Source organism: Scophthalmus maximus, chromosome 16 (genome assembly GCF_022379125.1).
Source record: "Scophthalmus maximus strain ysfricsl-2021 chromosome 16, ASM2237912v1, whole genome shotgun sequence".
Lineage (NCBI taxonomy): Eukaryota > Metazoa > Chordata > Actinopteri > Pleuronectiformes > Scophthalmidae > Scophthalmus > Scophthalmus maximus.
In genome coordinates this window covers 8,965,106-8,986,233 of record NC_061530.1, presented here as the reverse complement: position 1 = coordinate 8,986,233, position 21,128 = coordinate 8,965,106, and the positions used below count along the sequence as shown (strand labels likewise).

General features: G+C 45.7%; 1 protein-coding gene and 1 non-coding gene across 16 annotated transcripts in view; both read left to right on the top strand.

The window, feature by feature from the left end:
• The window catches only part of rhbdf1b (rhomboid 5 homolog 1b (Drosophila)), a 28,166-nt gene extending 26,179 nt beyond the window's left edge, over positions 1 to 1,987 (top strand). For 14 of the 15 annotated variants that reach the window (XM_035612893.2, XM_035612891.2, XM_035612890.2 and 11 more), the window contains one exon: positions 77 to 472. In XM_035612893.2, the coding sequence (XP_035468786.1) occupies positions 77 to 272 (196 nt within the window). In that variant the 3' untranslated portion in view covers positions 273 to 472. Of the gene's footprint in view, positions 1 to 76; positions 473 to 1,641 lie in introns of those variants that run through there. The other variant, XR_004785684.2, reaches the window with a different exon arrangement.
• trnai-uau lies at positions 1,642 to 1,735 on the top strand. The gene is made up of 2 exons: positions 1,642 to 1,679; positions 1,700 to 1,735. It is a non-coding gene; the product is annotated as a tRNA-Ile (tRNA).
• Positions 1,988 to 21,128: the final 19,141 nt, after the last annotated feature.

Below are 21,128 nucleotides of genomic sequence, written 5' to 3'. Positions count from 1 at the left end.
GTTTGTGGTTCTGAGATCAGTTTGAGCCTCTATGACTTCATCATCAGATGCGTTATGCTCGGTTTCTCCTTTTCAGCTTTGGCCGTTCTGATATGTTCCGTAAACGGGTCCAGATCTGCGTCTTCCTGCTGGTCTTCATGGCTCTGCTCTCCGCCTTGGCCGTCCTCTTCTACGTCTACCCCGTGAAGTGTGACTGGTGCGAGTACCTCACCTGCATCCCGATCACCGACAAGTTCTGCGAGAAGTACGACCTGAACGCGCACCTCCACTGATTGTCAGCCCTTTTGAGATGTCGGCTGGAAGTGTTGTTGCAGCCAAACAAACAGCAACTTGAGACTGAGCAGGAGCATTTCTCCAGGAATAAGGAAGATAATTTCAGGATTTCATGTGGAGGTATGAATAAAGCCTATGCACGGAAGCCTCCAGGCATTTAACAAATAAATATTAATGTGCATGGTGGGGGGGGGGGGGGGGGGGGGGGGGGGGGGGGGGGAGTTACAAAGGCTACCATTTTTTTGCCAAATGATGTACCTCTCTTCTTACGTAACGTAATAGCACCCCTCACTGGCCAAAAGGACCTCACAACCTGACATGGCAGCAGAGGACGAGCTGAGGATTTTGGTTTTGTACTTTAGACCTGTCCGAACAGTTTGGTCCATTTACTGGATGTTCTCAGAGTTAAAACTCGCCAAGAACTCTAAAACTAAGTGCCTTACTGACTCACAAACCACACACATACACACGTGTTTTTTGTGCCACGTATCAGTTTTTTCTTGTCAGCAGTTTCTGGCAATACAGGCAGTGCTCCTTTACCTTTGTAGAAACTGTATTTCATAATCTTTGCAAAATCATGTACAAAGAAATACGTTTTTACACAGCCTTGAATCCACTTCCGTCACCGATGGATAGTTTTTTATAATTTATTCACCCCGTGTTACACGTAGAGAACGCATTGTGAATAGACATTAAAATATGACTTTGTGTTGTTGTTTTGTGGTGGTTGCGTTTTAGCTGCCTGACAATAAACATGACAAGACACGGACTTCGACTCATTTTTTATTCATTTATGCCGGTGTGTTTCCTACGGCGGATATGTCCAGGTGACGCTTGGAACTCACTACCTCTGCTTCATTCTGCACGTTACTGTGTGTAATCGGTGCAACGCACTCACCGACTGCACCACCGGAGCCTGTAAACGGCCCACTACACACTGACATGGCAAGGAAATGTACATTTTCCGTGGTCGATTATTCAGATAATCAGGTATTAAAAGAAACAGTATGTAACCGTCATTTTTTTAAAATCATATATCTCCATGTTATACAATAGAACAATTATAATGAAGAAAAAATATTTTAAACAGGACTGTAAACTTCTACAAACTGACACACAGATTGATCGGTCATCACGACAGTGGAAATGTGGGATTACTAGTTTCACAGACACAAAGAGGCCAGGGCGGGTGACTTTACTTGAATGGCTTTTTTATTTAGGAAACTATCGCTAAAATCTAAAATGAAAAAAAAGACAATATGCCACAGAGTAGTCTAGCAGAGGAATGTGACAAAACCAAACCAGTTTTTGTATGATTTATTTTTTATTCAAATATGAGCTTCAGTGTTTACTGTGCTCCCACAACAGGCTCCTGTGGCGCAATCGGTCAGCGCGCGGTACTTATAAGACAGTGACCTGCGGAGTGATGCTGAGGTTGTGAGTTCGAGCCTCACCTGGAGCAGTGGAGTTTTACCATGGTGGTTGAGCAGAACCGACTGATCGGAAGACACAACTATTATCCAGTGTGACAACAACAAAGTCCACAGGCCTTTTGGTTTCACTCAGCAGCTGCCCAGATTAAATGTTGTCTCTCTTTCACAAAAAACTTCTGTCAGTCACGTTCAAACTATAACAAGATTAACGTTAAACCCACAATAATCACATCAAAGTGGCACCATTTACTAACTTCTTCAAAATAAACTGTTCAAAACTAGACAATGTTTGATACGTTGTGTGGGTGTACGATATGATATTTTTTAGAAAGTGGTCGGGGGCTGAAATAGTGACTTTTGCTTTGATTATCAAAGAACCACGAACCTTTACTTTCTATTTATCACACTTTGATTTAGAGACTAGAATTTGGCATAATGTCAAATGTATTTAGTTGTACACAAATGGTCATTTCCTCAACATGATGCTCTACCTAGTTGATTCGTGCGACTTCTCAAAGGTTTCACGCGTGAATCTCTCGTGAACCGAGAGGGCTATCAAAGCATTCGGCCTTAAAATCTCCCCGAAAGTGTCAGTGTCTCGTTCAGTGTTCGAGGTGGAGGCTCTGCAGCGGCTCCAGTGGCGCAATCGGTCAGCGCGCGGTACTTATGAGACAGTGACCTGCGGGGCGATGCCCAGGTTGTGAGGTCGAGCCTCACCTGGAGCCGAGTAGCTTTATAGTGGTGGTCGGGCGGGGGGGGGGATGTTTTCACCGATCTCAAGACACAACTGTATTCTACTATGACGACAATGAACTACAGGCCTTGTCTTTCATTCAGCAGCTGCCTTGGTTGAAGTATGGACGTGTTCCTTAAAAAGAGGCAAACCTCTTTTTAAGGAACACTTCAAAATAATCATTTAAAGCTTCCCCACTGTCTCTTGAAGACAAAGTCCCCGATGAACCCCTGTGTTTCCTCCGTGCTTTCCGACAGTCAAGCAGGATTCTCCTGGTTAAAAGTCAACATGTCAGTCTGATTCTCCATCGCTTGTATTAACTGTGTGAGACAAGAGGTTTGTTGTTGGGGTTTTCTCAGGGAAAGACGCTCACTAGATGGCAGCCCAGGACCTATAACTTTCGACTTTTCAACATGACTGCATGCTCGGGCTATACCGCTTCAATCACAACAACATCCCGGTTGTTGTCCTCGTTGTGCTGTTCCGTGGGATTTGAATGTCATTAATTCAAGCAGAAGGTTTATTAGCGTGCACAACTCTTATAGGTGCCCCTGATGCTCCCTGTGTGTTGTTGTACCACTGGGTTTGTTCTTCCCGTTGCTCCCCTCCCCATCTCGTCAAGTGTACACACACACACACACACACACACACACAGGAACAGACATCACCCTGGAATTCATTAAGTCTTGTCTGTAATTGGGTCTGAGTAAATGTGTACTTACGTTGGAGAGGAGCTCTGAGAGGCCGAACCGCACAGACAACACTCATCCACGTACAACAGCGAAACTTACTCTGTTTGCACTTGATCAAGTACATTTTGCTTTTTGTAGTAATATATTAGGGATTCCCCAATGTCCATTCTCCACTTTGACCTCATCCTTTGATAAAAAAAATACAATAAGTTAAAATAAATGTAATTTAATTAAACGGATATGTATTTTAGCCTATATACTTTGAAATGTTCATCTCATGTTCCGCTTCAACAAGTGGTCACATAATATTTTTCACAGTATTAACAGTCAGTTTCTAACATTGCAGCAATAAGGAAATAGTTTCCTTTTCTTCCTCTACACACACACACACACACACACACACACACACAAACACACACCGTGACATTTTGGTCATCTGGTTATTTGGGGGCTAGAAGGTATTTCCGCTTTCGCGATGACCTTTTCGATATGAATTCTAGACGTCACTCACGTGTGCCGGAGAAGGCCTAGTGTTTCTGCTGACATTTTATCAGCCCGGGTGACGGATCACAAAAAATAACATTCCAAAGGAATAGTTTAACATTTCGGGAAATGCACTTCCTCGCTCTCTGGCTTGAGCTGTTTTCAGATATGGAGAATTAGGTCTGGACAAGGCCGTTCACATACGAAGAATGCAGCGGGAGATCGTCAGATTCTGGAACATTTAGCGACGGGCGGCATCCGGGTAGAGCGCCCAATCGCTCGCTGCGAATCGTTCAGAAATGTCCCTGCCGTAATTCTCAAATGGGCCCACTTGAATCTTTTCCAGAAATTATGACCAGGGGGGCATGCAGCAACATTCCCAGAAAATGTCCAGACTTCAGTACGTGTCTGGAGTTAGCTTTAGAGAGCTATTTGGATTTTGTAACCCTTGGATAAAGCCAGGCTATAGCTGACCGGCTGCTACTTATAGCCTGATATTCGGCATACGGACACGAGTTGATACGGCAAACCTGCCAGCATTCAGTTTCCCGTTCACACATCCTGTTGATGTATCAGTTATAGTAAAAGTAGGACATGTTTGGAGTCGTGTTTCTGGTGACTTCAATATTAAATCTCCTTTTTGGTCTTGGCCAATGTCTGTAATTGCTAAATGCTCCACTGTGTTCATCAACAACTAGTCACTAACTTTGTCTTGTTGTCACCGGGCAGGATGCGTACCGCTGCTGAGAGATGATGCTGTGATGGTCAATGGAAACAGGGACGTTGCTGCTCTTCAGAGCCCAGGGGGCACTGCAACTGTGACCCCTTTCACATTGTCCCATTGTCATTTCATGAAAATACAACCACAGCAGCTTTGCGCAAGATCTAAATATCATAGATTGCATGTATAACACTGTGTTATACAGTGTTATACATGCAATCCTCCCACTTTTGTCATAAAAGCTGGCGCTGCAGCTAAAACTGACAAAATAATGACACGGATCCTGAAAAATGATCTCAGAACTCGTCTTATTCTGTCGTCTGGTTGGTGCTTGGCCCTGATAGAGGCAGCGCCGAGAGCCATTAGCCCCCCTCCCCCCACTCACTGCCAACCCCATCCAGTGAAGACTCCTCATAGGAAATTATCTCTCCCCCCTCTCCTCCCCAACTCTCCCCACCCCCTCCGCACACTTCTCCCTTCTCCAATCCAACTCCATCCCTTCACATCCTCCTCCTCCTCCTCCTCCTGTCCATTTCATGCCTCCCTATTTCCATCACTCATTCATCATTAGGTTTTTCCACACCACTCTCCATCATGGCTCCTATAGAGATGGTAATGTGTCATGAAGAGGATGGTATCTATCTACGAGCCATTGATCATTATCAAACGAGACACACTTAGATACCCCTTACATATACCCAGTCCTCCTCAAGTCATCTCATCTTTAGATGGATGGCAGTTTTTTTCGGAATGGTTAGATAGGTAAAGAGATAGATAGATAGATAGATATATAGATAGATAGATAGATGGATAGATATTGCTTATGTACTGTAGGTGTTGTGTATGCCTAGAAAGGCGACTCTGAAATGGGACCCAGACAGCTGGCCAACAGGTGGCCACTGACAGACCCTCTCTCTTCATTGTGCCTGGAACAACCAAGACACACACACACACACACACACACACACACACACACACACACACACACACACACACACACACACACACACACACACACACACACACACTCCTAAGACTCAGCACCCAGGCCATCAGGTGGAGGGGGTGTTGTGTGTTTATGTGTGTGTGAGAGTGAGGGGGGAGGGGGAAGGCAGGCCTAGTACACACCTGTCTGGTGATCCCACCCTAAATGACAGAGTTGATGGAGAGTAATGTTATAGTTCCCTGCCCCCAGAAACCACATGGTCCCATACACCACCTGGACTGACAGTGAAAAACCTAATCCTGCCTGTGCACGTGTGTGTGCGCGTGTGTGTCCAATCATTTTTTTTATCACTGGAACGAGAGATAGGAGCACATAAATTGACGATCAATTAAGAAACTGTAATTAGTTTCTTAATTAATCATTGGTGTTTTTTGGGATCATGTTTTTGGGTGTAACATGCAATAAACCAGTCTTGCCATGTGCCATCCTCCAATACATTTAAAAGCCTGGCATGCAGAGTGCTTGAACCTTGGTGGACAGATATAACAAGTGTGTATCTGCCAGTGAGCAGGAGAGAACGCTTCTCTGTAGAGCAAACGGTTTCAGTATTGCACATGAGCAGGTCATCTAACAAGTGGAGCGTACCTGTGTTGTGTTCACGGCATGAAATTAATATATGAGTATGCATAGTGTATGCAACCCCGATTTTCCCATCAGAGAAGTGTTGCTTTAGAATGGCTTACTGCCCCTTTAAGTCCATGAGCCTCCAACTTGATACCATGAAAAATAGTCAGTGTTTTAAACCCAAGGAAGACGACTGATTGACAAAGCCATTCGTCATACGCCGGAGATGCTATGACTGGCTTCGTTTGACATAAATTGGGTACCATAGAGATTGTCATCTGCAACATCTTGCTGCACTGAGTTCTAGAGATTGTGCATCAACAAGGGGAAGGCCAGGGGATATATCAGGACATAATACTGTAATATGACTTACTTCCTGAGTCCCCCCCCATGCCCTCAACGCACACATTTCCATGTCATCTCCAGAGGACAATCCTCCTCTTCCTTGCCATGTGTCCTCCAGCCGTCCTGAAGACCTGCCCTTATTCTCCACTCATTGGATCCCAGTCACCAATTACACCCGAACACACACATGCACACACACGCACACACACACACACACACGAACACACACACGAACACACACACACACACACACACACACACACACACACACACACACACACACACACACACACCTCATTAGTGATCACTCTAACGATACTCTTTCCCTCAATGCCCTCTTAGAATCTCTCTGATGGTTAGTAATTCTCTCTCTCTCCTTTTCTCTCTCTCTCTCTCTCTGTATGCAAGTGCACGCAACATACACCCCCCCACCCCCTTGTGGGTTACATCTCACTGGATTCATTTTCATGGAACTGTTATCTGATATTCGCTCGGTGCACATGGGACCCAGAGAGGAAGGAGCAGAAGAAGAAGAGATGAGACTGTCAAAAAAAAGAAGGAAGAAAAACAAAAACGAGGTGCAGTGAGAAAAGATAAGATGAAATTAAGACCTGTCTCCAAGCAGGTGCCCGGAGTGTGTTAAAGTTACGGATGCACCGTCTGGTAAATTAAAGTGTACAGTGGGAATACCTCAGGGATCAGTGTTAAGTCCCCTAGTATTTAGTTTATATAAGAGATCTTCCACAACAATGTCACGGGAGAGAATCAAAGGTTTATGCTGATGGCCAATTAATGTCTCGGTACTGGTTAAGACAGAAGGTATATTTTCTTCCAAATCCAATGAACAATTTTATTCGGGGGTGAACACATTTATTTGGTCACTCAATGTTAAGATCATGGTGTACTAATGGATCCAAATCATTCCCAAATTAATTTTAAGAAAGATTTAAAAGCAACAACTTGGAATTCTGGATGATAACCAAATTCAGTAATACAGTTTTTCAGAAACGTTAACATTTGATTGTTTCCCTGAGAGATAAGCATCTACTTTCATTACTCTGCATTTGGGCACTCAGCATTCCCCTTAAAAAAAGATATTCCTCATGTTCCCTTACAAATAGGATAAACAAACAACAAAAATAAATCATTCCAATCAGTAGATGCAGAGCAGCAACAAGTGTGTGATGCCCTGCTCACTGCATTGAAGGGCAACTTTTGCTCCACCATAAATCCAGAAGACCTTCTTCAGAGTCTATGTCCTAGTAAAATAAGGCTCGAGGAAGTTGTTTTAAGTATGTCTTGAACCAGAAGCCTCACCTTTCGCAATACTCAGGGAGCGATTGGCCTATTTCTTTTAGGTTCGTCTGGAAAATAATCAGAGTGAAATAATTCAACTGCACCGGTTGAGTTTTTCCACTATATTAATTTGAACTCAACAACCTAAAGATGTATATTTTTGCAGTCACTAGATGGCCTCCGAGACAAGTCCACTCACATCTCTATTCAGGACTAAAAGGATCACACTTCTGGTAGATTTTTACAGTGTGAAGGTAGTGAGTGAGAACAGTCCGTCCCATTTCCAATATTATACAGTCTTTACAGTCGTCGGCGGAAAGTGGCTCTCCCACATTGCACTTATTGTTCATAATGAGCCACTCTGCCCCCCCCCCCCCCCCCCCCCCCCCCCCCCCTTCATTTCACTCTGTTCCAAGTAAGGAATGGGTCAATAAGGATGCTGCATAGCTGCAAGGAAGGAGCCATTGTGTCCGGTGTAAGACAAGCAGGACTAATCATTCTACAAGGCAAGTCGGGGCCTGTCTGAACCAAGGAGCGGCTGCTGGCTGTTAGCAGTCAGTCACGATGGTGTGATGGGCCAGAGTGACTCAGCACAGGTGGATGAGAAGAACACGCAACTGTCAAATCCCAATTATTGTGATTCGATTTTGCTTCTTTAAATAATGTAGGTTAACGTTCGGTAACGATCCACTCCTCATATTGTCTGTCGTTGTTTTACAAATTGCACGCGCTGTCTTCAACAATTCAGAGGGAAATATTGTATTTTACCCAGGTACATGATCACATTAGAAAAATGTGCTGTGTTGTTGCAGAATAAATTGCTAATTTTATTTGAAATACTGAATTTAATATGAGCTTCAGTTTGACCAACCACAACAGTAAATGCACCGGTTAAAATCTAATTAGACAATAAAACACAATATAATATATCTTGAGTACTTTTACCTTTGATACCTTAAGTACTTGCAGTCAAGCCTACATGCTTGGCCATATTGGCAACATGAGCAACAACAGGAAGAGCTGGTGGTGATATAGGCAGCATGACAAACAGTTAACTCTAAGCCCACTGCTTGCTTGCAAGAACAAACACACTCGCATTCCTTCGTGTCTCTTCGTGGTTACCACCTTCATTTGCCGCAGAGCGCTTCTCAACATGACCCGAGGAATCTCCGGGATCTCAGCCTGGCACAAACGCGGCATGACATATCCTGCACTCTTCAACACATTAACGAATGCAAATATGCAAACACACAAAAATCACACACATCAGGTCCTTCCTCGTCTAACGAATTAAGTTTCCTAAACGTCCACGTGTCACAACAGGACGTGGTGTTCTGCTTCCCCGAGCGTGGCGGAGGGACATTTTTGTCGGTCAATCATCAGCGGGGTAAACCGCTTGCCCGTTCACATGCGAAGTAACGCATCAGGAGAATGTCCGGGTCAGAAGTGTTCTCAACAGCAGTAGAATTTCCCAGATCACTCAGGTGAGGGGTGGCGCCTGTGTACGAGCGCCCACTCGCTTGCCATGAAATTTCCCGCAGATGTTCCTGCTGTGATTCACGCATGGGTAAAAGTGACGGAAAATTCCATCTGTACAGGAGTCGAGTGTATCTATGTAACTCCAGGTGCCCACAGACACGCTTATGTTTTGCTCAAGTTAAAATATGTTCGACTATTTGTGTCTTTGGATCGACTTTGCAATTGCTTGAAAAACTTTGCTTTGCATTTGGTCGCCTTAGGTCACAAGTCTTCCAAAAATCTGCTATTAAATGTTTGCCTCCATTAGATTTATGCAAAGCGAAAGCAGTCATCCTGTCTGCTCCCGATGCAAATCATCCTCCACCACTGCGATTCCCAGTTTTCTGAAATTTCCCAACGTGTCATTTCTTTCTCTCCTCGTCTCCCGCCATTATTCCTCCGGAGCAACAAATCAGAGCATCCCTTGTACGAGACACAATTTGACAACCAAATCAGTGTGTCAGGACGGCCTGGCCATAAGATGATGAGATGAGGCCAGGACTAAACACTGTCATCAACGTCCATATAAAGGGGAAATTTTCTCCCTGACATTTCTGAAACTTGCTTGAACATTCTCATGTTGATGATCTACAGTGTTGACTGATCTCCATCCTTTGCACACAAAAAAAAAAGCCATTTCATCTGGGGTTCTCAAATTGATCTTGAACCTCGCCAATCAGCTAATCATCATCCTCTGATAACGGACAGGAATCAGTCTCAAGTGTCTTACAGTCAATAGGAGCACTTGGTATGAGAGGAGGAGTCTTGAGTTTGCGGGGTGAAACCAGTGGAAAATTCCACAAGTAAACCCGTGCCTCTGATAGATCGCCACCACTGCAACAGCTTCGGTCAATACGCTTTAAAGGATCGAGGTTAAATCAACAGCAAACTCTTTTCCTCTCACCGCTTATCACTGGACATCTGTAAACTCCACTTTAGTCTGTTGCTTTATCTTTATAGGAGTTCCACTTGTGTGAGGTATAGAGACACACACACACACACACACTCTGCTGCAAACACAACCTGTACTTGTCAGCTGTTTAATCTCAAACTCTCCGACCTGTTTACCGTGGGTCACCTGCGTCAACAGTGACATGGATGCAGCTCTCTCTCAAGATTAGACTCTTTGTCGCCCCCCCCCCCCCCCCTCCTCCAGAGTGTGCAATGGAGCGACAGAGGGGCAGATTTAATGACAGAAGAAAATACCTAATAAGTGTGGCCGTATCGTATGTCACAGCTTTTGTGGCGTGACGGTTGGCTGTGTATTTGTTCTCGGAAGAATTACTCCTGAATCTCCTCCTTTGCATCTTGGCTCCGTGCTGCCGTCATCTTTCATTTTCTGACTGGCTTTGTGGCATCGGCCGGGGCAAGCTCGGGCTTGCACAGCCAGCCCTCCCAAGGTCTGAGGCATGCAACATGTACACACACACACGCACTCACGCACTCACGCACACACACCCTCTCCTCCAATCAAATCCAGACCCACAACTAAATGACTGATTTTGGAGTAAGCTCGGCTCTTCAGAAGAGACCAATCATGCATGGCTTCTGCTAAAGAGGCTGCACTTGCCTGCTGACCTGTCCGACCTCTAGCCATTGTCCAAGAGAGCGGGGGGCAAAATTTTGTTTATTTTGTTATTCTGTTTGTTTGTTTGTTGTTTTCCTAATTTGTTAATCATCATTGCAATACATAATCTCCAGGAGAATCTCTCGGGAGGGCTGGTGTCCATTATAACCAGTAGTGTAATGAAAATGTCCAACTGAATTCCCCGTGACTCTTTCTGTGAGGAAATATAAATGACATAGATTATCACTATGTACTCATTAATGAATAGTTTATCCTGTCGTTCAAAGAGGGGATGAAACAGTTGTGGGACTATTTGTGGAAACAGCGTCTGAGTTTCAGGACTCTGTAGATATAGCTCCAAAGTTGGATAATAAAACGGCACAATGCTAATTCGTAGCGCTCAGCCTGTTATTACCATGTCTGGTCTTGAAGCAGTCTGGCCATAATCACCGTTTCCTTTATTCTTCCTCTCAAGTTTAACGCCAAACAATTTGTCCTTAACAGTTTTCCTGTCCATTCAAACCGCAGCGCTCCAATTGGGTACATAAAATCGAACCCCTCCTTTTCCCACCACTGATAAAACCCAGTACATAAACCCGACAGCTCTACCAGCCTGCCTCCTTTCCCAGGTATAGGATACCCAGCAGACACAACAAGCGTGACGCTGGCGGTTTAACAGGGGGGCCTAGCCGGTCTTGCCAAGTTCTTTATGGTCTGGGGTGGGTTGCGGCGGTGAATAGGCCCCTGCCAGTAGCCAGCGGTGGTCAGGGCTATACATAGGAGAGGGTCTCGGCAGGCAGCCATTGTCATGTTAAACGGCGCTTTGAATGGAAGACGATGGGCAGGACACACACATAAAACAGAGGAAAACACGAGGAGGGGAGGCAAGGAGAGGAGACAAACACTCGACCACCTCGGAGATGGCACACATGTTATCTAGCAGAGGCCTCGAGTGTCGACCTTTATGAGACCCTCAGTCATTTAATACACTATACCAGCGCTCTACCTTTAACACTAAATAGCTAAAGTTGACCCATTTTTTTTCTGAAACTGACACCAACCTCCATAAAGCCAAGGTGCAACCTGTCACTACTCCTCCGAGGAATAAGGATCAACGAAAATGGTCCCGATTCGAAAGCTTAGGATACTAGCTAATATCAAAACGGTGTTTTAAAACCGAAACCATCTCCGTCCAATGAACGTTTTCGCTCCGTCCATACTAACACACCTGTAAACGTACAGTATATACTCGTCCTACGCGTACACTGGGCATGCGCGTGGCAGAGTAAACAGGAAGCGGAGACTGTTCCAACACTGCAGTTGGAACAGTCTCCACTGACAAAACATTACATATTCAAATTCTGAATTGTGAGATTAAATGATACGGCAGATATCCGCTCTGCGCAGCTGTGGTGGACTACATCAAGTTTTGGTCATTGGTGTGCTTTTTTTTGCAGCCATTGAAGTATATGTGGCGGCTGAAGACCAGCTGGTTGACAAGGGTGCACTTCAACAACCCTTCCAGTGGACATTCAAATCGTGCGATGGAGACACGATGGAGTCGCAACCAGAAGGTGACGCATTCAGAAGGCGCTAGTCACTGCTGACGCTGCAGAACTGTAGCAGTCCTCTGGCCCACGTTGTGCCCCACGTTGTGCCCTGTAGCTATCAGTTATGGAGCGCCGAAACTCTGTTGCATGTTACACCTTGGCGGGTGGAAAGAGCACGGGAGCATTTGTCAGCTGCCAGCTCGGAGCAGGGAGGGCAGACAAAGGGTTAAAATGCTCCGGCTGCCTGATAATCCTCCGCCGTTAAAAGCCCTCCAGAAAGACGTGACGTGTGTGAGGTAATCAGTAAAAGATTCAAGTGTGCCAGTGTGTTTGTGTGTGTGTGTGTGTGTGTGTGTGCGTGTGTCACACTTGTGTACACACACACACACACACACACACCACTGAATGAACAAAAAGAGAGGGAAAAGACTGGCTAGAGGAGGGAAGAAAAAGAGAATAAACACTCCTCTCACTCGTTCTCACTCAGACCCTTTCTCCTCTCCTTTGTCTCGCTCCCTGCCGTGTCAGTACAATGTGACGGAAATGTTCAAAGCAAACACACACAGAGTCACATCTGAGGACGGCTGATATGACCCGTTTCCATTCATTCTTCTCCTTCTCGTTTTGCCCCGTCCCCTCTCCTCTTCTCTCCCTCTCTATATTTGTGTTGTTTGCTCTCCGGGTCGTCTCTGTGGGCAGTGGGACCACCTCGTGAGATTCAACCGTGTTCAATGACCGCACAGGACAAAAATGTCCAACTCTTGCACTATCCACACCCCGTGTTGGCATTTTCCCATTGTTGCTAACAGGTGAGATTTTGAAAGAACGCGCTTCTCAAAAGTTTTTGGGGGTCGACGAACAAAACCTTGAGAACATTGTGGAAAACCCTTTTGAAGAACTTTGACGCAGCAGCAGCTCTCTGTCACCTCCAGCTCTCTCTTTGGTACATAACATGTCACTGTAAAGAAAGCAATATCAGTCAGTCTGTCCGGTCTGTGGCTCGAATATCTTGTGAAAAATTCATTTTATTGGGGTTATGTATTGTGTATTGTTATACAATCGGGGAACACAGCCACAAGCCAAAGAAAAAACACTGTCCCGTTCCCAAACAGGCCTGTTTGAAACCAGCACTTTACTAATAATATTGATGCTCCTGACTAGGAGATTCACCTTCGGCATTGAGTATAATACTGTGTGTATCGCCACGTTTCCTCCATGTCTCTCATGCCAAAGAAGGACTTTGACATTTCACCCCAAATATACTCATTCAGAACTCGTCATCACCGTAATTGTTTCCCCTCCCCGGCTCGGACGGACCAATCAGTCTGTGGCTGGTGATCTTCAGTTGACCTCCGTGTCGTGGCATCATGTGCCTTCAGAATTTGGCATTTAGATGTTTAATTGACTGTCACTGATAATGGGACTGTGCTCATTCAACCTGTGTGGGCGCTGCGAGGGGTGGCACAAAGTGACAGAGAGAGGGAGGGGGGGAGGGAGTGGTAGAGGAACAACACTGACCACATCTCCTACTACAGAACCTATCCCACAATTTGTATTTGAGCTAATGAGAACATTCCTCCTGTCCCGTGGAAAGGAGAGGAGCAAGTACGGTACAGTCGCAAAGCCACTTTATAAGCTGTGCCAATGGCAAAGATGTGTCTGCAAGAGGTCGGTGTCTCGACCTGAGGGGGAGTTTGTTAAGTAAGCAGAGAGACGTTAACTTACTGGCGAGTTCTGACGTGTGAGTCTGAGCTGGCAGGTAAAACCTGCAAAACACAGACGGACGGACGCAGACGAACGTCTGCACAGCTGTGGACGGAGGCGAATGAAACAGCGACTGCAAAAAAAACTGCAGAGGTCGATTTCAGTGACGTGAATTGCCCTCAGTCTGAACCGGTTTACACTTCTACCTTTTACGTTTCACTATAATCTCTCTGTTTTGTTTTAAAGTGCACATTCAGCATTTTAACTCACTGTTAAAGTTTCTGTATTTTTACTGTGTGTGTGTGTGTGTGTGTGTGTGTGTGTGTGTGTGTTGTATATTGCACACACACACACCCACGCACATCGCTCAGTGCCCACTGCAGTTTGCGGGTAGTTGGCCTCTTCCCTGCAGCCTCCCAGAGGAACAGGGATGTTAACTGGCATTGTTGGGGGGCTGAGCTGAGGGTGGCTTTTTAATAGCTCATGATTACTCTGGAGAGGGGAGCCCATAATTACAACCACAAATGATTTCACGCCCCTCACCCCCACGATGTGCTGTGAACCTAATCACAGGGAAGCACAGAAGGGGTGTTGGCGGTGGAACTGGAGCCTTCGACAAAAGGAGGTCTCCCCTTTGTTTGCAGACAGGAAATCGAGAAAATGAAATGAGCTTTGAGTTTCGTCAAGTTCGAGCGCTGCGCCGCCGAATGGAAAGTTTGCAGAGTTCTTCGCACTGTCAAGAACACAAAGAGCCTTCGGCTTTAGTTCTTGGAGAGGTTTAAAAAATGCTAGAGCGAATCATTTATATCTCCATTACATAGGATTTGAAACAAAAAGTATTCTGTGTATTATCTCATATGTAAATGTAGGCAGTCCAAATTACAGTAAATGAAGCTGTAACCAAACAAAATTCATAGAACACCAAAAAATAGTATTTTACTTTTCATTTAATGAGATGCGCTTGTTTTCCCAGAGTCAGTATAAAGACTCCCCGACATATCACTGCGTCCCCTTCACTTGTGATCGTCCCTGCTGGATTTCTGTCAACAGTTCCTCTCGTGTAGCAGTCTGACACCCCTTCATCTCTTCCCGGAAAGCTCGAGACGGCTTCTCTGTCATTGCCTCATTTGTTATCCATTGAATCAAGACAAAGGGCTTTCACCACAAACCACCTATGGGGACAAGCGCAGCGGTGCAGCACAGGCAGCACAGGCAGCACAGGTGCAGTGCAATTTAATGTCATTTTTCTGAGAAATCCACTAACATCTTGACCTTGGTGTCCTCTGGCCTCGCAACAGTATTGCACACTCATACACACAGACACACACACAGACACACACACAGACACAAACACACACACAGTCACAAGTGCTGACAATGAAACGGAGTTAGCATTCTGCCCACACATCTCTCTTGCCCGGCCCGTGCCAGCCGGCTGGCCAGCCAGACGCAGACACACAATGGCCAGACTACATGTCCTTAATGGAGGTGTGGACAAACAGAGGAATGCCGGGGGAGAGGACGGAGCGAAGCGTACGTCTGCCCACATCAGCCGGACCTCAATAGAGATTGGCCAAGAACGCGTAAAAACTGGCCCCCGCAAGGAGTGAAATAGTAAAATGGGGTTTCTCTTCTTCTTCTCCCTCATTGTGCAACTCAAGTCTGAAAGGGGAAAACGCTGGAACGTGAACAAGTGTCCGACGCTTACCCAAAGCTAATAACATTTACTTGGACGTTCGGTTATGTTTGTCGATCAACAGGGGAAAGCGCCCAGGGGGTTCCCAACCCTCGGTGAACCCCACCTCCCCATCAGATGAACTCAAGCACCTCTTCGACGACATCGTGTTACTGAAACATCTTTGTTTCAATAACTTTTAGCCTTTTCACCTCATGTCCAATACTTTGCTCATGACTTTCTATATGAAGCTAATTCAACCATTTGTACTGTAATATATTCAATAATTCTTGATTTATTTTCCGGTTATTTATATACTACTATAAACTTTTAACTATTTTGACATCGAATCCATTACTTTTAGCTCTCTAAATCTCCTGCTAGCTAGTTTTCACACGCTCAATTAGAATGTATTGTCCTAAAAATACTAAAATGCTCCCATGAAATTTGCATAACAAAATCTTCAACTAGATGGTGAAATGAAAACATTTAGTAACTGCTGTAGTCACTATGAAACGGGAGATCGTATCCATCGTTTCCACCGATCGAAGAAACCTTTCCCTTCACACTTTCCTCATTAATATTTCTCCTAATGATGTTTCCCCGGCCTCAGGTTTTGGAGGTGCCCCGGCTGTCTCCTTCAGAAGAGGAGTAAATAAGCTGAGAGCTCTCTGCAGCCGCAGACACTGATCACCGTGGCCTGCTACTCTCCCCGCCACTAATTGACCATCGGCCAAAGGACAAACCTCAGCCCCTCTGCCGCGTCCCTCCCCCGCTCCCTCTCGTCCTCTCTTTGTGCGCGCCTCCCCTCACCGCCACCTTCTTCATCGCTCACATATTCCCAGTCTTTTCATGTGCTTCTTTAAAAATGCGTCGGTCGCTCCTGTCTTCCCCCTGTCCCTTCCCGCCATTTCTCCGGCTTTTCTTTCAATTTCATCTTCATTTCTCTCTCCCCTCCTTTCGCCTCGGCCCTTCTGTCTGCCAGAGCCGTCTGCAGCCCTGCATAATTAGCTGGACCGAGCTGCGGAGAGTCTGGTCCAGGTCTGGCTCGGCCTCAACCCGGCTCATTACAGAGAGAATGTGTCTGTCCCGTCTCCTCCTCCTCCTCCTGCTCCTGCTCCTGCTCCTCCTCTGCCTCTCTTTACTGTCAGGGTGTTTACAGGGTGAGTTGGTGGATTCTAAAGGTGAAAAGAAACAATGTGTCTGACATAGAGACACTGGCGAACGGATGCAGATGATTACGACAGTTTATATTTTATATGGTGGATTGCACAATTACCGAGACATCTTTATCTTGTTACCTCTCACAGCCCCTGATCTTTTTTATGTGCAAATATTTCAATTGCTGTGGAAGAAAAAGTTTCATTTAATTGAGACATTTGATCATTCATGAGATTTCATCCTGCTAACTCACTTTCCGTGTGGATCAAACTTTGACGAGTAATGCAACTCGCTACGTGTTCAAGAATCGAGCGGCTGACCCAAGGGTGCGCTACAGTTGCAGGTCACACAAAGGTTACATTTTTGTTGGGCTACTAATTGGCCATGAAGGGCACACGGCACCATTAGCAACAACTTGTTTACGCTCACCTTGTTTTTTCCCCCCGTTATTCCGTCATTACGGAGGATAACTGTAGACAGTATCTCAAATGTGTAATGCCGCGTGATCTGTTGTTTTGACTCTTTTCGATCCCATTACCTGTCATGTAAGTTTGCCGTATTTTGTGTTTAACTCAACTTACTCGACTCGGAGTAACTTGAAGTTGGCAACAATTTATGTCAGTGTTGTTCATTTTGCAGTTCGTGTTTCTTTGTTATCTCCCCATATTACACCACCACCTGTAGCCCCTATTTCCTTACTCATACCGGCTCATTTTGTTTCCAGCATCACTATCTCTCCGGGATCTCCCGCCGTCTCAATAACCTCTCGCCTCTCTTCGTGTTCCCCGCGCTTATTTTCTCCGACTCATTTACAACTCTCAGTTGCGTGTTCGCCCCGTGATGCTGCCTCTGATCTTCCCCCTCTCCGCCATGTCTGTGCTGTTCTTTCTTCACCTCTTGCCTCCCTCTCAGGCTCTCTGCCTTCTTTTGCTTTTTTTCTTCCCCCAACACCTTTTCCCAGTGGATCCCTTGGATCGCTTTGTTCCCCAGTGGCTAATTTGACAGTTCTACTTGCCAACCTAGCAGCGGGAGCACCGTGTGTGTGTGTGTGTGTGTGTGTGTGTGTGTGTGCTGCACTTCTCCCCTGAAAGCTTCTCTGTTATACAACACAAGTTCTTGCCTTAACACTCAAACACCTCACCTGCCAGCAAGTATGCGAACACACACACACACACACACACGCACACGCACGCACACACACACACAGCTTTAGCATGGGCCAGCATCTTTTTTTCCCTCTAAATAAATCACTGTTTCATTCATCCCGGCAACCCTCACAGGATATGCAGTATATCTAACGGATGGATGGATGTTTCATTTATGCGTTAGACTGTTTACACAGACGTGTGCAGGCTTCTGCTCGATCAGAATTCATGTCACTTCATGTTGCGTGTGTGTTATCTCAGTGCTCATAAAGACAATCATTATACGAGGTTCGCGGAGACGTCTCCACCTCCGGCGGCTCTCTACATGACAGAATGGGCGGACAGGCGTGAAGTTAAAGCAAAGCCGCGATTGGTTCCAGCGAGCGGAGTCTAATCAGCCATCAAGCGAGAGATCCTTAAGTGGCGCTGAAACGGGGGGACACACGATTGAAATGCATATCTGTCTGCCCACACGGATCACATGCAAATGCAGAGTTTAATACTGAAGGTTCACACGCAAATGTATAGGTATAAAACCAACAGACCCTCCGTTAGCCATCATGGCGTTCCAATGGGACTGCTTTGGCCTCAGAGCAGCAGAGCACATGATGTGCTAACAGACTGACGTGCTAAGCACATATCCACACAGAGGCACACACACACACACACACACACACACACACACACACACATGCACAAATACACACGGCTCATGAGAGCCTGATGCCTTACCTGTCAGAGGCAGGTGTGCTCCCAGAGGACCCAATCAGTTTTAATTAACCCCTTGTGGTGGAGGAGGGGTGCAGGGGGGCGGATGTGGGCGGGAGATGGGAGAGCAGGAGCAGGGGCTAAGAGAAAAACCAAGAGGAGAGAAATTTGTGCTTATCACCGCAAGAGAGACGGGAATCAACAGAGAATAAAAGCCATTGATACGATGCTGGTTATATCATAGCTCCTATGTTCTTCATCTAATTCCAGCACACTGTCCTCAAAATTTCCTAGAAACTTAGCTGGTACTTAGCTTTGAAATTGTAGAGGATATTTCCATCAAAGGTCCAGGCAAGATGGATTACAAGAAAATTGAGCAAGTGTGAGTTACTGCAGTTATTACATTTGTGCCTCGTCTATTTGAGCTTTTAAGAAGGAATTAAAAAAAAGGAAATTACCGAGCAGGGACATAGGGTAGATCATACACATGCGTCAGTATCTACCAGAGTTTTGTTTTTGGTTCATTTAGGATTGTAACGCTACATGTTTACAATGTAAAGTGTACAAGTTGTGAGAAATTGCGGATTTTTCAAACACATATTCTTCTGATAAAACATTGACTGTGCGTGAAAATGGACGTAGAGTCGGACAGAGTCCGGAAAAGTGAGATCAATGAGGAAGTGGCTGAAAAAAAGATTCATGACGTCAGTAAAAGTTTTCCTGAGGAGTTTAAGGTCTCAATCACTAGTTTCAGCTCTTCTTCAATACAGCACAATGTTAATTATGGCCTCCTTTGGAGTTCAATAGACGATAAAGCACAGTATGCATCAGGGCATGAATGCAGCGCGATTGACAGCTAGAACCGTCCAATGGGTGCAGCTCGCAGGTGTAGGTGGGCGTGCAGTGTCCTCAGGCTCCTCTAAATGTTGCTTCTTCTGCTTTCAAAAATCCAAGATGGCGCTGGTTAAAATGCTACACTCGAGCCTTCAAAACGGTAAATTAAAAACTAACGGCTGATGTCACGGTGGGTTGCCAACGGATCAGATTTAGTCCATAAAAGATGGAAGTGCCCCGTTGGGTGATTCTCTCTGGGCCACATTTTGTTTTTGTGTTGCATTGCAAAACTCTCTTGTAATCACTATTTGCACTATGTACTTTTGATTCATATCAAGACTAGTGTCAGAAACATTATCATGCCTTATACGCTCCAGTGTGTATGAATCTCATACAAGAATAATTGGACATGTTGCTGGATAGTACAATTGATTGCATATCTCCTCCACAATACAAAGTGACTCAGGTCTGGTCATTAATTTTCTCGTTCCTTTGAAAATATCCAACAATGACGCTGTTCATTAAGGGGGGGTGGGGGGGGTGTTCAGCACACTCAGGCTCAGGGGACACACCGCTCACCTGCGGCACCCAAACATTGGCGCACAGTGATTCACTACAATCCTGCACGATACCGGAGGAAATTAATCAGCGGAGGTGGAAAAACTTGAACAAATGAATTTAGAGATGTCACGTACGCAGCTGCCTCCACCCAGGACACAAGGGGTTCACTGAATGGTTCAATGAGTATGAAAATGGTGGAAAATCTCAGCCCGAGCAAACACCTACGGGAGACATTGCAGTGTGTGTGATCTCCGCCACCGTCATCAAAACTCTTCCGTCACCGTGTGGATCTTCCCCGATGAATGACAAAGGCACAATGGCCCGCTGTGTCTGACATTGACACGTTGACAGCCAGTGTTTGTGTTGTGTCATTTGCGTACGTCTTCCGCAGACACGCATCCTCGCCGACACATCATTGACCCCCACATCCATTATTGAAGGGGTTGGTGGTTAGTGCAACCAAGGCTCGGTAGATAGGGTGTCGCGCTGTAGTCATCCTTGTGTAATCAGAGGTGATTTCCCGCGATGAGCCCACGGTCAGTAAACGTCGGTACGTCAGTGGGCCTGTGTCAGAGAAGCTGTTCACGGTGAAGTGTTCCTCACATGTCGACTCACGTGTTTGAAGATGACTTTTGTTGTCGTTTTAATGCTCAATGTAGACAGAGGAGCTTTGATATACGCACATAATTTTATTTTGCTGTTATAAAAACCTATTTTATCGCTTCAGTAAGCATATAAAGGAAGGGCACAAGGCCGGGGTAATCTTGAGCAAGCGCTGGGTTTGAACACATTGCATGTGTTCTGTATGTGTGTCTGTGTGTGTGTGTGTGTGTGTGTGTGTCTGTTTGATTTGACAAAGACCCCCCGCAGAAAGTGTGTGAGAGGTCCCCCAGTGAGCCAAATGCTCCACCGCTTCACAAAGCAAATCGCAGCTAATCAAATAAGAGCCCTTACCAGTGTGCAGGCATAGGGGGAACAGTGTGTGTGTGTGTGTGTGTGTGTGTGTGTGTGTGTGTGTGTGTGTGTGTGTGTGTTTCTGGAGGAGGGGATGGTGGAGGCAGTATAGTGGCTTCAAGAGGTCCTGCATAGTAGGTGGGAGTGGAAGGACACACACCTGCACCACCTTGTACTGTCAAAGACACACAAGCGTGGCTTGATA